This window comes from Nomia melanderi, chromosome 11, assembly GCF_051020985.1.
Source record: "Nomia melanderi isolate GNS246 chromosome 11, iyNomMela1, whole genome shotgun sequence".
In the NCBI taxonomy this organism is placed as follows: domain Eukaryota; kingdom Metazoa; phylum Arthropoda; class Insecta; order Hymenoptera; family Halictidae; genus Nomia; species Nomia melanderi.
In genome coordinates, this window is record NC_135009.1 from 17442955 (window position 1) to 17458586 (window position 15632).

The 15632-nt window shown below is 46.3% G+C and overlaps 2 protein-coding genes across 4 annotated transcripts in view; one reads left to right on the plus strand and one right to left on the minus strand.

Moving 5' to 3' along the window:
- LOC116433884 (cholesterol transporter ABCA5) overlaps nt 1–15632 on the minus strand; it is a 29188-nt gene that overhangs the window by 6389 nt on the left and 7167 nt on the right. Inside the window, exons 3-16 of one of the 2 annotated variants that reach the window (XM_031992456.2) lie at nt 14626–14935; nt 8798–8919; nt 3775–3948; nt 3513–3694; nt 3029–3236; nt 2759–2834; nt 2400–2553; nt 2077–2263; nt 1854–1997; nt 1618–1768; nt 1479–1552; nt 948–1400; nt 520–869; nt 36–442 (exon numbers count right to left, since the gene is read on the minus strand). In XM_031992456.2, coding sequence (XP_031848316.1) covers nt 36–442; nt 520–869; nt 948–1400; nt 1479–1552; nt 1618–1768; nt 1854–1997; nt 2077–2263; nt 2400–2553; nt 2759–2834; nt 3029–3236; nt 3513–3694; nt 3775–3948; nt 8798–8890 — 2653 coding nt within the window. In that variant the 5' untranslated portion in view covers nt 8891–8919; nt 14626–14935. Of the gene's footprint in view, nt 1–35; nt 443–519; nt 870–947; nt 1553–1617; nt 1769–1853; nt 1998–2076; nt 2264–2399; nt 2554–2758; nt 2835–3028; nt 3237–3512; nt 3695–3774; nt 3949–8797; nt 8920–14625; nt 14936–15632 lie in introns of both variants that reach the window. The other variant, XM_031992472.2, reaches the window with a different exon arrangement.
- On the plus strand, nt 4173–5998 carry LOC116433886 (tubulin polyglutamylase complex subunit 2). Of its 2 annotated transcripts, none has more exons than XM_031992476.2 (3): nt 4173–4503; nt 4833–5212; nt 5412–5998. In XM_031992476.2, the coding sequence occupies exons 2-3, from the start codon at nt 4969–4971 to the stop codon at nt 5987–5989; spliced, it is 822 nt and encodes a 273-aa protein (XP_031848336.1). In that variant the 5' UTR covers nt 4173–4503; nt 4833–4968; the 3' UTR covers nt 5990–5998. The 2 variants fall into 2 exon arrangements, with proteins under 2 accessions (XP_031848336.1, XP_031848337.1); XM_031992477.2 differs by having other exon boundaries at nt 4174–4503; nt 4928–5212.

The window sequence follows — 15632 nt, forward strand, 5'->3', positions numbered from 1 at the left end:
GTAATAGTATTATGTACACATTGGAATGACCTTACCCTTCGCTTGACCATCATTCTGAACAGTAACACCTTCATTCTGCAAGCTCTGATAAGATGTACTTTTAGACTGCAGTGACAGCGATCTGCTCAATGCACGATTGCGTACCATTTTCTTGGATAAATTATCCATGGTGCACTCTGTACCCTCGTCTTTCTCTAGATGCAGAAACACTTCCTCCAGAGTGGTCATCGACACTCCGTAACTACTGATACCCAATCTACTCGCCCTGGTCTTGATTTCGTGTTCTATGGCCGAGAAAAGTGGCGCAAAATTTTCCACAGAGTTGTGAGGCAGAATAAAGCTCAATTCCCGACCGTGACGTCTAGCTTTCTCAGCCTTCGATACGTGAGAAGTTACCAATCTGTTGATAGCGTGCTCCCTTGCGTTCCCCTCGAGTACCATCCTGTATTTTCACCATTCGTTTCAACGTATTGAAGGAAACATACATTTCTCTTGTTAATCATTACGTTCCTGACTTACGTTAAATGATATCCAATGCCGAATTTATTCTTCAAGAACAAAGAACTACCGCAGCACCGTAATTTCCCTTTGCTGATAACTGCTTTCCTGTCCGCCAGTATGTCAGCTTCGTCCATGAAATGCGTGGTCAATAGTATTACTTTCCCGTGACGTCTCGATTGTAGAAAAGACCACATCTGCCTTCTAGAGTAAGGGTCCACTCCAGCGGTGGGTTCGTCGAGGATGATAATTTTTGGATCACCGATAATAGCGATACCTACGGACAATTTCCTCTTCTGGCCACCGCTTAGATACTTGGCGAAAGTATCCGCCTTCTCGGATAAATCAATGTCTTTCAAAGTTTTCTTCACCTAGGAATGATTAGAGAAGATATTACAAATTGATCTTAATCGTTGACCGACCGATCATCGAAAATCCACCGATCGTACCTCGTGTTCTATCATCGATCTAGGAATTCCCCGTACAGCGGCGAAGAACTCGAGATGTTCTCGAGGTGTCAGAAGGTCGAAAAGAATATCATGTTGCGGACAAACACCAGTCATGCTCCTAATCATTTGCATATCATTGAAATCTCTGACATCGTAGCCGAAGATCAAAGCAGTGCCGGCAGTCGGTGCAGTCAGGCCAGTCAGTATGTTGAAAAGACTGGTTTTCCCAGCTCCATTGTGGCCGAGTATCGCGGTAATTTGTCCCTCGTAAATCGTCAGGTTAATGCCATTCACAGCTTTAATCTCTGGCTTGCGACATTTCTGATAGGACTTGTAAAGGTCGACTATCCTAATAGCTTCGCGACCTTTCATCTCCCTTACCACTGGCTCGATGTCACGGTTGGTTTCCTCACCCGGTATGAAGGAATTTGACTCACCGTTTGACGATGGTACCTGTAAATACGACTGTAAACCAATTTTTCCTCCACTCCTCCTGCGCATAACAGTTTTGCTATTATGCATTAAACCCACCCGTGGAGTCTTTCTCTGACACCAGAAGTTCGGCGTGAAACAGAACCAAGGAGTTCTTTTTGTCCCGTACTCGCCTAGAATTAAGGTTCAAGGTACAAATAAAATAATGGTCGAACGATGAATAAACTGAAGAACTTACTAGGTACCACGGAGTCAAAGTAATAGGCTAAGCAGGCATATAAAAAGATATCCAAAGTCATCATAATGAGACTTCCTCCAAAAGGTATGCCGGGACCAGACCATAAATTATCGAAATTAACTCCTTCTCCTTGTAAATCTAGCACAAGTGCCTGGAAAGACAATCACATTCTATTCGCGCGTATTTACTTTATATAGAATGAACAATATTGAAACAGTTTCTTCTTGAATACGAACTTTGTCCATTGCCAAAGCAACGCCCGTTGGACTGAGGAGGGATACCACCCAAAAGGAAATGGAACTAGAGTCCTTCACGAAAACTTGGATAAAGTACATCAAGCTTAATATCGTTACAGCGAAATTACCTAACACGCCGGCGGTCTGGAAATTCAAATTATAAAGAATATTTCATTAATCGTCGGCCAAACAGAACAACAATGAGTTCGTAACTGATGCTCACCCGTGACTTATCAAAGAAAGGGGTTATCATGAAAGCGAACATGATTATGGAAAAACTGTAGAGCACTACTAAAAGGAATATCGGTAGAAAGTGTGTGTGTTGAAACATCTGAAGAGTAAATAGTAGTACGACCCCAACAGCAGAGAGTAGCAAGACAAAGACACCGTAGATAATGAACCATGACAACCTGTAACGATAAGGAGAATGATCTTTAATGTACGCAATAGATTTGCCAATCTATTTTGTAAATTACTCTAGTAATTCATGCAAAATAATATTCGTCTGACATGCATATGTTCGAACACAATCTACTATAAACCTACCAGAAGACGGAATCTCTTAGGCCCATTATCTTCATCCCTTCCTTGATCTTTTTTTCCTTTTCACCGACTATCAGGATCAGGAGGTATGTGACGAATTGCGAAATAGCCAATACCATAAAGAGTGGTATAACAACTCTGAAGGCCAGCATCCAGTCTAAATAAAAGGTATGCTTAGAAGTACATCCACGACAGAGAGAAAGAAAGATATACGCTTCAAATATATATTTTATTCCCAAATCTATCACCTTTTTTCTACCACAATCAACCTACTATGCTCCTAATATTAATTAGACAGTCTTCGTCGTTACTCAACATGCGGAGACAGAAACCAACGTCCATAGAACATTTTATACAATTACCTGCAGTAAAAGCTTCCTTCGGGAACATTTCCAGTCTAACATTCGGTACGGTCACATTCGTGTTCCCCGTGTCCAACTGTAAATCATTAACACATGCGATTGCATTAATAATGTAGAGATTCATCGACGTTACATTATAACACAAATAAATTCGCCTGATCCGATCAAACTACGAGATCTTTTATGGAGGCCACTTTAAGATTAAAAAAGTACAATCACCGTGGCATAAACTATAATAACGCAACACAGTCTAAACAATCCGATGCGTACTCTTATCTTCGTAATGTCCAATATCAACTGCAACGCCAAGAATCCAGAATGCAGGTAATTGTTGACCGGGCATGATCCACCAGTTTCTATCGACAATACACCGCCCATCCAGTGGCTAGTGTTGTCCTTTCGACAAGTAACTGGGGCGGAATACAATTCGGTCGGCGAAGGTAGACTCGAGTACAAAGGATTAGTTCTTATCTCATACCTGGAACGTAACGTAAATGGCAATCAGCATTTAGTCTGGAAGAGGTCAAGCCTGTCTCCACAATATTCATTACTCTAGCTCTACACTCGACCTTTCTACACGGTACACGAAACTTCCAAGTGTAACATTCTCGATGGAAATTCTAAAACAGTTTAATGAAACGCGGTGGAAAGCCTCGAAGTAGATCGTATATACAATTCGATCATCGTTCTCCTTAAATCAACGTCCTCCACTTTTGTTTAGACTAAACGACGCATTACGTCCCTATCATCTTACAGAAGGCGCTGAGATATAGGCTGGGAATCCTCGAAGATTACTGCTAGGGGTACACTGTAAGGATCTCTCCAATACGCAGCTTGCAGGTCGTCCTTTGTGTCGAACACCATGAAATTCAAGGGTAGCTTGCCAGGGGAGTCCCACATCGACAACCACAGGGTATTCATCGAGTTCAAGAAGTTCTGAAACAGAAGGGACGATTAGAGGATCTCTGTTCGCGAACGAAACGAACCGTGGGACTGGAATCCAGTTGAGCGCGTACCAAAGTTTCCGTCGAGTTCGGAACAACGGCGAGCGTGTTGTTTTTGTAGCCGTTGAACGTGTCGAATATGCCGCCCTCCTGCCTCTGCGTCATCATCGCGGGGTAATTCGGGTTCGGTGGCAACACCTTCACCACGATTAAGATGCCCAGGGTGTACAGGGGCAAGAAGACTTCCTGCAACATATGGCAAATAATACGTCGCCGGGAGTTTTCGTGGGCGTAATAAAAGAATCATTACATCAAGGGTTGAGCGTGTCGAGCAAAAAAAGAGGGGAACGAAGTCGCGGACGAAGGGTTCCCCGGTGTACGGTAAATTCTATGGGATTACGGGGACTCGAAATTGCAGGGGGCTCGCATGAACAACAACCCCCTGTGCGTGCACCGTCAATCAGTCCACCTGCACCCTCTCCCACACCTGTCGTGCGGCCGAACCTGCGCAAACGTTCGATACCACCCCCTCGGCCGGCGGAAGAGGGAGACGAGGGATGCACGCGCCGGGCCGGGCCGGGCCGAGCCGGTTCAATTTGATATTCGGTCACCATGGCGATCAACAACAGGCTGAACCAGTCACACGCCTGACCCGACTGCCCCCGATTCAACGAAACTAACAGATTTCGTGGCTGCAACCGCGGTTTTCCGACAGAAATTCGGGAACGACGCGAAGGGTACGTTTTCAACGACAGAAGTCGATCGGAGAAACGATCGAGTGGTATCGGTAGATACCTCGTAGTAAGTAAATATTCTCTTTAGTTATTCAAGGATTTACTCGATACTTCGTGCTCTAGAAAGCTCCTCTTATACCTTCTGAATATGTACGATTATTTCAGAAGCCAAAACATTAATTTTCTCGTTAATCATACTTTAAAGCAAACACAGATACAGAATATGTCTGTGATATTTCTCTTCCCTTCAACAAATTAAAGTTGCGCCAAGTTATCGAGCTTAAGGGGTTGAACATTTGAGTTTCCCTAAAGATCCGCAGTCGTTAGCCTACGCCGCGTGTCCTCCAGCGAAAGGGAAACGTCGAGAGGCGGCTGAATATCGAGTGTCTCTTTAAGTTTCATGAGGTTTCCGGCGAGACGGCCCTCGTCGGTTTTAATCCCGAAAATCGTGACGAGCGAAACGAGGAAGTGACGCGGTAGGGTGTCCGCAGGATGCAAATGAAGAGGCCGAGTTAAGGGTGGTGCGCGAGGGATGTCTTTCTTCGTTGACGTCGTTACCGAGGACTCGTTCTACGAGAACCTCACGCTGGGCGTGGTGAAGCTCCTCGAGAACGTGCCGTACGTGAAGAACGTGCGAGTCGATAGGAGGAACGGGTGCGAGGAGACCGCCATCGCCAACTGGGAGCAAAGGCATTGTTGCGCGCTCCCGGAAGATCTGAGGAACTTCTATCTGTCGACCGACGGTTTTCAGCTTGTCTGGAACCTAGAGATAGCAGGTATCATCACTCTAATTTCACCTGAAATTCCAAATTTTCCGACCAAATTGTATTCGAAATGGAATAGCCTTTATGAGGGTCGCAATCAATTTCGGACGATGGAATTCCGACTCTCGCAGCTTTTTAGTCTTCCAAATTGTAGAAAAACGAAATTTCAAAGACCTCTGCTCCATCGTCTCATCCGTTCGTTTGCCGGCAGGCGAGGAATTCTCGGTGGGTCGCATGGAAATCGGCGGTTTCTCTTCCCTGAAGCGTTACTCGGTAGCCAAAGAGTCGCAGCAAGCGAACTGTGCCAAGCAAGAGTCCTCCGATCAAGGGTCAGAAGGCGGCACGGATCGCGAGGGCGCGATCTCCCTTGCAGCCGGGAATCCGCGAGGTTGCAAGATGTTCGAGATCGGCCAGTGTCACCCGGACAGCGGGAAGGCCGGAGTTTACCTGGTGTACCGAATGAAACCGGACCAGGAGGCCCCGAGCATCTGGCTGCACCGGGTGGAAACGGATCGATGGCACCACCTGGCCGACACCTTCACCGTTTATTTCCGGATGATGCTGGTCCATCTTGGGCTGCCGTTGTGGCAGTACTGCGTCACCGGCCTCGCCCTGCCCACCTGGGTCGAGCAGGTGTACTTCTTGGTTGGACCCCACCTGCTACCGTCCACCGTTGACCCCATCGAAACCATATCCATTTCCATGTGGAACAACGGGCCCACCAACGTGATCGACCCGGCGATCTTCAAAGGCAAAGAGGGCAAGCAGAAGCCGCCTAGGAAGAAGTGATCCACTTTCTCGACCTTTCTGTAGACTGTCTTTCTGTAGACGAGTAAACGCAGTTCCGAGTGAATCGACGTTCGTTGTTTGTCCCCCTTTCATCCCGAGAGTTCGAATTATTCGATCTAGAATGATTTTTTGAAGCCTCCTTCCGGGTGTCAACGCTTTAACCATTTAGCTACAGACTACCTGGGAAGCTACCTCTGTAGGGCAAGGTTCGACTCGGTCCGGATATCATAAATGTAATGTCACTGCGATTTCAGACTGATACAATTGTTCACCGTGCAACTAGATTACATCTAACGTAGACAGAGAAAGAATTGTGCCATTATAGTGACGCACGGTTGGAAGAGATATACGCGAAAGCCACTATGACGTACAGTAGCTGAAAGGTTAATGTCGCGCCACGCTTCGTTAAAGTTCTTTTTTCCGCGAAGTTTCCGTAATTCACGAAATCAAATGCTCTCTGGTATTTGTAACGTTGAGAGAACGATTTGTCAACGCGTGTAAATACATTCGGATTCGGTTGAACGCGGTTCGCGGCGAGGCTGGGACGAGCGGCCGTCGAATATCGAATCAGTTTTCGCGAGCGCGTAACAAAAGGTTTTCACCGGCGACGCCGGGGCGTGCTGGCGCGCTCGCGCTTCTTTTTTCCGCTCGACGCCGCGACCGAGGTCGAGCAATTTTATGGTAGAAGGCATCTTAATCGAGTGGCTCGCGTTAGGAGGGCGGGACTAAGTATAGACGCGAATACTTATTTTATGTATAAATCGATTTTCTCTGCCTCTAACGAGCTATATTTAGGCTCGCGCCTCACCCTCGCCGCCCCCTTCGGGCTACCCTTTGTGTCCTGGCAAGATGACGGGCGGGTCCGACGAAATCATCGCTGAAACGTCTGCCTGTTCATATTCGTTTAATCGTTTTAGGAATAATCAAGTTCCAAATCTCTTTGCCTCCTATGTCTGGTAACTTTCGGTGCCAGCTACGAAGAAGTGATGGACAATATTGCGTAACGTTGCCATTTTATCATTTTATAACTTCAAAGGATAAAAAGACACTGCGGTAAAATTCAGTTCCAAAATGTCCCTTAAAAAAATCGTCCCGTTTCACTGAACAGCTACTCAAAAAAATTTTTCACTCAATTTACACTGTTTCCATGCGTTTACTATTCATACTAACTTACCACCTAAAAAAAGTACACCGTATTCTTTACACCGGCAAGTATGCGAAAAGCTCATCGATCCGTCATCAAGCTCGCACTCGCTCAGAAGCCAATGCGGTTAAGTCCATAAACCAAAAATTGAGAACATCAATATTCCGGCTTCATAAATGATTACGCAACGTATTCGGAAGCTATAAAAACAAGGGCCTTCTGGCCTAGAAAGCGCGAAGAAACGAGTGACTCCCCTAACAACTAAAAAGAATATTATTCCATGAAAATTGAGGAACATCGGGAAGCGTGACAAAATCGATCTAACCGCATTAGGTTCTAGCGCCTCGTATGGTCCATCCGTTTAAACGGCCCCAGCGTTCTCCATCGTTATCGCATCGCCGGGCATCCGATTGGCCACCCCCGAAGCGAAAGAACCGGCCGCCGAATTCGAAGTGCCATCAGGATCGATCGAATATGTATTAGGAGGAATCCGGGGGAGAGAAAAAAGAGTTGGGGAGAGAAATACGGACAGCCGACGCCAGACAGCCGGAATTTGAATTCACGATCGTCGCGGCGAGGTGAACAGGAAGAAAGAGAGAAAGAGAGAAAGCGGGGGGAACGGAGGACGGTCTCGGACACGCTCGGCCCGGTCGGGCACGGCGACGGAGCGACGGAGCGACGGCGTTCGCCCCAACGCACACGCTCTGGCAACGAAGGGAGGGCGTGCTGCCAATTCGTTTTCGACGGGTGTTTTTGCGTGCGCCCGCTGCCAACTAGGCCAAGGGTCGCCCCGGTGGAGAACTTTTCTGTTTTCTCCAAACTTTCCCCCGTCCACTGCTGGCCCGACACGTTTCGATCGCGCCGCGGGACACAAAGGACGACGCCGGGACACTTGACCACGAGTGATAACGTTCCGGACTTACCCCTCGAAATAGTTTCACCCTTTCGCTCGTGAATTATGTTTTCCTGAGTTCGCTCCGATGCGCGTCTTTAGTTTTATTTCGTGATAACACACTCTGAGAGAGGTCGACGCCATTGTCGAATAGAATGTACGCTTGCGATACGAGGACGTTTACGAACGATAAAATTTGCTGAATTTATACATACCGAGCATTTATTTTGTGTGTCCTTATATGAGGACGCCATGGCCGAAAGGGTTAAAGTTAGATATGGAATGCAGAGAGTGGACGAATGATAAAGGTGTTTACTTCTAATTTTCGCTGTTCGATATACTTGGACCGAGATGCCTTGTTCCGGTGGCCTTTTGAGACTCATTTAAGTTTGAACGGTTGGTTCTAGGGAAACGATACGATGGAATTCCCAAGATCTAAATGAACGAACATCGATTTTCCCTAAGCGCAATAGAATAAACTGTGAAGTAAGTGCCCGCGAACCTAGCGTGGAAGAGACGAGCAAAGAATGTTCGGGTACACAGGAAAAGGAACGAATTTCGCGGCGTTCCGCCGGCGACCGCGAAATCGTCGTCCCGATTCTCCTCTGTTTCCAGTAGCCTGCCTGTTTCGCATCCAATCTTCAATTACGGCGCGAGCCGAGGGGAGTAGCGGATTCCTCGCGAGAGAGTAAATGAAAAGTGACGGTTAGAAAATTGCGACGTGGTCGGAGGGGATGGTCAGTTAGGGAAGTTCGATATCGATCTCACGTACCGCCGTGGTCTTCCGTTTCTCTCGCTTCTTCAGCAACAGATTTCTCACGAGCATCGCTCGCAGCTGAGACAAGTAGACCCCGCACGAATCCATTCTGCGAGATGCACTCGTCCTCTCGATTTCTGTAACAGACAAAGGAACGGTCAATGATGAACTCGTCGAAATCGGTAAAAATCGGTTGATTCTTCAAAGTGTCTCGACTTCGCGAAGAATAATTATAAAGGCACTTTCTACCAGAACATTCGTCCGTCGTTTAAACGCCGGCAGAAACTTCGATACATTTTTTTCTCCATCGTGTCCGACATAGTTTCGTAAATTGAAGTTTTCCAACGATTTTTCTTCGCGAAGTTGCGACGATCCGAAGAGCCGATAACGTTTCAACGAGTCGAGTACTTTCGTCCGCTGTATTTTTTTGGGTTTCTTTGTGTGTAATCAGCGCGAGCGACGTGCAGGTTCGAGACCGCGCGCGTCGTTTCGTAAGAAACGAGCTGGCGCGGTCGAGGGTGCCAAGTTCGACGTGCACCCTCTAACTTCGCCGCCTCGAGCCAAATCGTCGAAATTTCTGATTTTGCGCCGGGCGCCTGGACAAACGCTTCCGTGCCATTCTTAAATCCGCTTTATTATTACTATTATCGCGAGGACCCGATTGCTGCGCGCTAGCGGAACGGGGCCGAGTCGTCTTATCTAACTTCGGAGTTGGAGAGGGCGACCCGGTGGTTGGCACGTTTCTGGGAACATCTGAAAATGTGCGGCCATCTTTTCCCTTTAACGATGGAACCACCGAACAGTCGATGCGACTAATTCACAGCTTCTTACGCGAACCACGAAAGTGCCATAGAAATAAAGCCGGTTCGGTGGTTTCTGCGAAAGCGACTTCACGATTTCGGTAGAGAAAAAGGTAAGTCCTTGAATTTCTATATTGTAACGAAGGCATCTAGTAATTAACGGTGTTCTTAGTTGCATCTGCTAACGCTAAAACTACCAGGCAAGTCAAAATGACCATTCCTGATGCCTTTTTGCAATTATTGGAAAGGTGACAGATGTTTCTCCGAGGAATTATTCAAGAAATCGATTTACCAATACGCAAACTGAGTTGTAAATCGACTGAACTCGATGAATGCACTCTCGAAGTTTCTATAGAGACTTTGCAACAGTCAGTTGAACTGCTCGGGAGTTCTAGTGTTGAAGTCATACGCTTCTACTAAAACCGGTTACCTTTAATTTTGAAATGCAAGTAAATATGATTATTCGTGTTCACCTTTTGTCGCAAATAACTCTAACAGTTTACTTACAGCATACGCAAAGGTTCGAAGTAGTTTCAGTTACGAATTTCATTTCAACGAACTACGTTACTTCTCCTCTAATCGTCTAATAAGAAATCTGTTATCATTCCGACCGGTCTGGTAGTTCCAGTGTTACCGTTTCCAGAGGGCAGATTGAAAAATGAATGATTAAAATGATTTACGAGCTACGAGCGACGAAGACCGAACACGTTCGTCCAATTTTCCGAACGAGCAGCGCGCGATCCTTGAACAAACACGCTCGAAATCTGCATTTTTAATACGGCTGCGATCGCTAACTGGATCCCTGACATCGTTTACCATGAATATACGCCCGATTATACGAATCTCTCTGTTCATTCTCGCTACGATAACGAATTCGCTCTCTAATTGAATTTTCCGATTCAATCGTGCACCGTCGAACTCTTCGCGTCCCGTTTCCACGCGACAACGCGCGCGCCGTTAATCTTCGCTGCCAGCGTGATAACTAGACTGCGGATCTTCGTGTCGATTCGAATTTTTAAGAATCCGATTAACGCGATCACGCCGACGTGTACCACCGATCGAACACAGCTGCTTCGCAGCGTTAAAATAAAGTAACGACGTTATTATCGAATGAGACGATTCAACGCTTGCCGAGAGAATGCGTATTTCTACTCGTCTAGTAGTTCTAGAGTTCAAATGAACTTCAAGAGTTTAAACAGAATACTTCAAATGTCTTCTGTATCTTCGCGCATCTTCGGTCAGCTGCATAAAAATCTGCAGTACGGAGATTAGCTGGGACTGTGAGTTAACGATGGCAGTGTATCTAAGAATTCGTCGATTCGACGATCAATGTCCGCGAAGCTCGATCGGAAAACGACGTTTTCCTTCTTTCCCCCGGCCATTTTTCATCGCGGCAGGCCCGTAACGTTCCGTTCGCGCTGAAAGAGTCGCGATGTGGTCGATAATTCGTCGTTTGCACTATTTAAGTGTTCGCGCGTGTAACACCGAGCAATATGCCAGTGAATATGTCAAGGTCCTCGTGCAGCTCCTCACCGTGGCCAACGAAAAAGAGAAAAGAACGGGCCGATTGTGCGCGCACCTGGTTCATTGTACGACACGGGGCGAGATCGACGGAAGAGGAACGGAGAGAACGCGGGACCATAATGTTGCCCGCTATTCGAATGGAACGTTCGTCGAGTAACAACGAACAAATAGTTGATCGCTGTTCGATCGTTTGTTATTCAAAATTCTTCCTTATGCCTTTTACTCGTTATTCATTAGTTTTCAAGTTCATTCCTCGCTTCTTGCCTGCATTTGCTTTTGATAAGTTTCTTGCTCCAAAGGAATTTAGCAACTTCCATTAACAATACTATTCTCGAGAGATAATTGCATAATTCGAAAGATAATTCGATCGAAGGAGTCTGACGTAAGTTACTGGCGAATCGGTCGCTGCCATTTAATATTACATCGGTTTTTTATGTATGATACTATGGTAACGTGTTGATAATAGTGTTGCAGTATTATATACAATATATTAGACATATTGCATTGCATTATTGTACGTGATACTACGATAACAATGTACACAACACCAAAATACTATCTTCCCGAGTCTCGACAACTAAGCTATTAAACAACCGAACGAACCATTCATCGGTTCCACTCTACAGCAGGATTTCCAAGAGAAGAGTATTATTAATTGACAACGGCATTAACCGACAACAATGCTCAGCCCGGTGGTTGTACTTTCGTCGTCGAAAGGTCGGAGTATTTATATACATCTCATCGTTACACATCGCCAGCGATGCACACGACTCGGCGAATATGTATGCACGTACCGTGTGCGCGTCTTTGAAAGTTGGGCTGCCGATCAATATTGTTGTCGATTGACACTGGCGTGGGTGAAGCCTGGTTTCGGTGAATTCCCGTCGCCGGAGCCCGTGCCGCTAATTTCAACGCGGCGATCACCGCGCGCCGACAACTTTTCTTGGAAACAATGAGTCAAGATGTTGTTCATCGGAAAACGATCTAAGATCACCGACGATAAAAAAAAAAACTTGGCCGCGCCCTAATTCTCGCGTCAGTCGATGCACCGTGTACAACTAATCGCGAGAACGCTCGAATTCGAACTATTAATACTATATTTTGAACGTCGCGTACTAGACTTTTCGAAGAAACTCCTAGTAACCGAATACATTTAACATTTCCCAAAGTGTAAACGTAATTGCCACTTAAAAATCTATAGCCAAGCATCGACACAGTTCTATCGCATGTTTCTTGTGTACACGGGTACTCGGCTGTAGAAAATTGCACGCGAACGTGTTAATTAAAAATGTATTATTAATGACGACGGAGCAAGCGCGTTCTGATCGAGACGAAACTGAATCGCTGTTCGGAATATGATAAAAGGCGAGTCGCGCATTCCTGGCCTTCCAAGGGATTCATTGCCGTTACCGGTGCCAATATTAAACAACGACAATTATTTATCGCGCATTTTCTTCGGCCGTCCGTTGCGTCATCGCGCTCGCGAGGCTGTTGCATAATTCCGATGACGTCCCACGCGTGTTCTTATCCACCCGCCGTATCAGAAGTTGAGGAGCAACTTCACAGATTCCGGAACTTGTCCCGAGCTCCCGAGCACCGGGACTATTTTTCCGAAAGCTTTTCCGAGTGATTTATGCGAGGGGAAACTTAAGGAGTTGTTCTGCCGGAGCGCATCGTATCCTTTCCAACTTTCTCCGTGATTAATTAGGGAACTGTTTTCTTCTGATCTTTCGTATCTGCTTCTGCTTATACCGTGCAGCGTATGTCTTCGAATTAATCGTGAACCAGTTACGCGTCCTATATTAATCGAGAAAATTAGAACACGAATTAGTGAACTACTGCGAGCCGTGTGTCCTTCGGCAGTGTCTTTGCAAACGAGAAACTGATTTTTCGAAAGTTTCCAGCGCAACCGTAGCGTTCAGCAGCATTTCGCATCGCACATCCGGCGCGATCCCCTTTCTTATCCGTTAATCGACCTAAAATCAGAAATTCGACGGCGAAGTTACGTTCCGCAGCCGTGCCCGTGTCGCGGTTATCGCGACGATTCGCCGAAACGCTATCGGGGAGCAGAAAAACCTGTGGGAATACTCGGCGCGACCTTGCCTTTGTATTCTAACGCGTGAAATTCTGCCAGCCGTGAATAAGAGATAATATCGGGCGCCGTCTATACTTATTTATAACAAAAACAAAAAGTTTCGCAACAATTGGCCGCTCGGTTTCATAATACTCTGAAACAACGTGTAATCTGCACTGTCGCGCGTGAAAAATTCAATCTGATTATATCAGAATCGGATCGTCTGACCACGATGCCTTCGAAGATCACGAGGAATCGTGAATTGTACCTAATAAAAAGAAAAATTTTACATAAACGTTCGAATATTTCAATCTTTCCTCGCAATTTCCTCGAACGATCGAACATCTGAATTGTTTTTCACAATTTGCTCGGTCGTGCGAACGCTCGAACTTCCAAGGAATCGGAGCCGACAAATTACCAGCGAAACCGGTATCGCCAATCGGCGATCTGATCTACTTCGCAGCGGCGCGCCCGAAAACTGCGACGAATTCGCGGCGAAACCTTCGCTCCGCGGGAATCGATGGCCAGTTCCTTCACGGACGAACGTTCGATTGCCCGAACGATCCCGAAAATCAATACAGGTGACACTCCAACTGTTAAGTATTAGGACAGCGTCGACGTTATCAGTTTATCGGGGCGAGCGCCGAGGACGCGAGCAGACGGGCTTCGAAAAATATCGAAAACACTGCGAGCATCTTCGCGTTATCTCCGTTTAGTTTGCTTTTAACCCGTCCGCCCCGTTCTTTCTCGTTAACATTGAAACCGCCGAGCAGTCGGATCGACTTTATTCGATTATCATGCGGAAACTCGAAGATTGCGTCTACCGAAGTTTTACTAAATAAACTTCAATTCGTTATTCGACCCTTTGCACTCGGAATATTTTCCTTCAATATTCCACGCATCGATGCATTATACGAAGTTTAACATTAAATACCAAACTTTACCATTTTGCTGTGTCGAATCAATTGACTCAGAGGCGGCTCTCGAGTACAGAAGATTAAGTAACAGTAAGACTATAATTTCGGTATGTGAAACAGTGCCGAGGGTCGCCTCTCGAGTGCGAAGGGTTAGAAAGCTAAATCGGTTATAAAATCGGTTATAAAGCTAAATCAGTTATTTTCAATAACTGTAAAGAATATAAGAATTCGGTAATCCCGACCCACATAGTAGTTCCAGTGTTAAGTGGTAGAAAAGAAGAGAAGCCCACATTGGTCTGCAAATAAACAATCGAATAATGTATTTACAGCATTCGATTCCAGATAAGAAAGCTCGAAGTCACCGATACGCCGAGGAGTCCGATCGTAAAAGGTCAATTTTATAGGCCAGTGTGGTATTTCCCAGCAGCGCGTCGACGGGGACGAAAGAAGGGAATCGTTTCATCCCGTCTCCCGCGTGAAACGGTCCCGAGGATCGGAGCGAACGGAGATACGGATAGGAGAACTTACATGAATCACGTGCAGGTCGGCAGTTCTATCGAAAGGGGCGACTCTAATCGGCCGTGCCCTCTCCCTGATCGAAATTGGTAGCGTGGCCGGTGTTGCCGCAGGTGCCAGTATCGTCGACGTTCCTACCGTACCCGATTCCGATCGATTGCAATTCGCGATGGGACGTACTACGAGCTGCGACAACGGCATCGCGATGAACGACGACGGTGCGATCGGTGCATCGCCGGTATGCGTGCGGTGCAGCGCAGCTGCTGCTGCTCCTCGCCATCCTTGGCGCCGACACCGATTACTGGCGAGTCCCGAGCGGTCACTGAAATCCACCAAACACAGGTTTACCCGGCCGAACGGACGATCGATCGCGATACCGATTTATCTGAGCGATTCCACCCCTTCGGTCGCGATCCAGAGAGGTTCGAATCGGACAGGCGACTCTGTTGATCGGTACTCTTTCATCGATGCCATCGATCGAATGGATTGTTTCGATAATAATACATGTCATTGAATTACGTCGTTTGATATTTAACGTTGACCGCCACGGTGGTCACGGAAGTGCTTGAAAACTATTTCGAGAACACTGATTCTTCTATTACTTAATGGATATATAATTCAGCTTCATTTGCTGAAGGTTTTATACATTTCGAAGAATCTTCGTCCGCTAAGTGCTAACTCGAATACCATTTGCCTTTTATGATACGGTAATGTTATGAACGCTTTAAATTCTCGTGGCAGTGAACGTGTTGATAGTTAACGGTTAACTATTAGTATTCAATGGCCATCTGATGGGTTGAACTGCGACGTGAATAACTTGGAATGAAAGTATGGACGTAACTCTTTTTTGAAGTGCATCTTTGCAAGGATATCGATGATAGAGTCAATCGGGTGAACTGATACCACCGGTCGATGCTTATTTGTCAACAATCGCTAGCTTCTACTGTTCAAATGTTATCTCGAAGCTACGAGGAACCTTCTAAAGGTTACAAAGGAGTATCTAGGGCATCGACGGTTTG

Excerpts from the sequence above, each read along its gene's own strand:
- LOC116433886 (XM_031992476.2), top strand. The coding sequence starts at position 4,969 with ATGTCTTTCTTCGTTGACGTCGTTACCGAGGACTCGTTCTACGAGAAC. Across the intron at positions 5,213-5,411 it reads CTGGAACCTAGAGATAGCAG|GCGAGGAATTCTCGGTGGGT; the intron begins GTATCATCACTC and ends GTTTGCCGGCAG.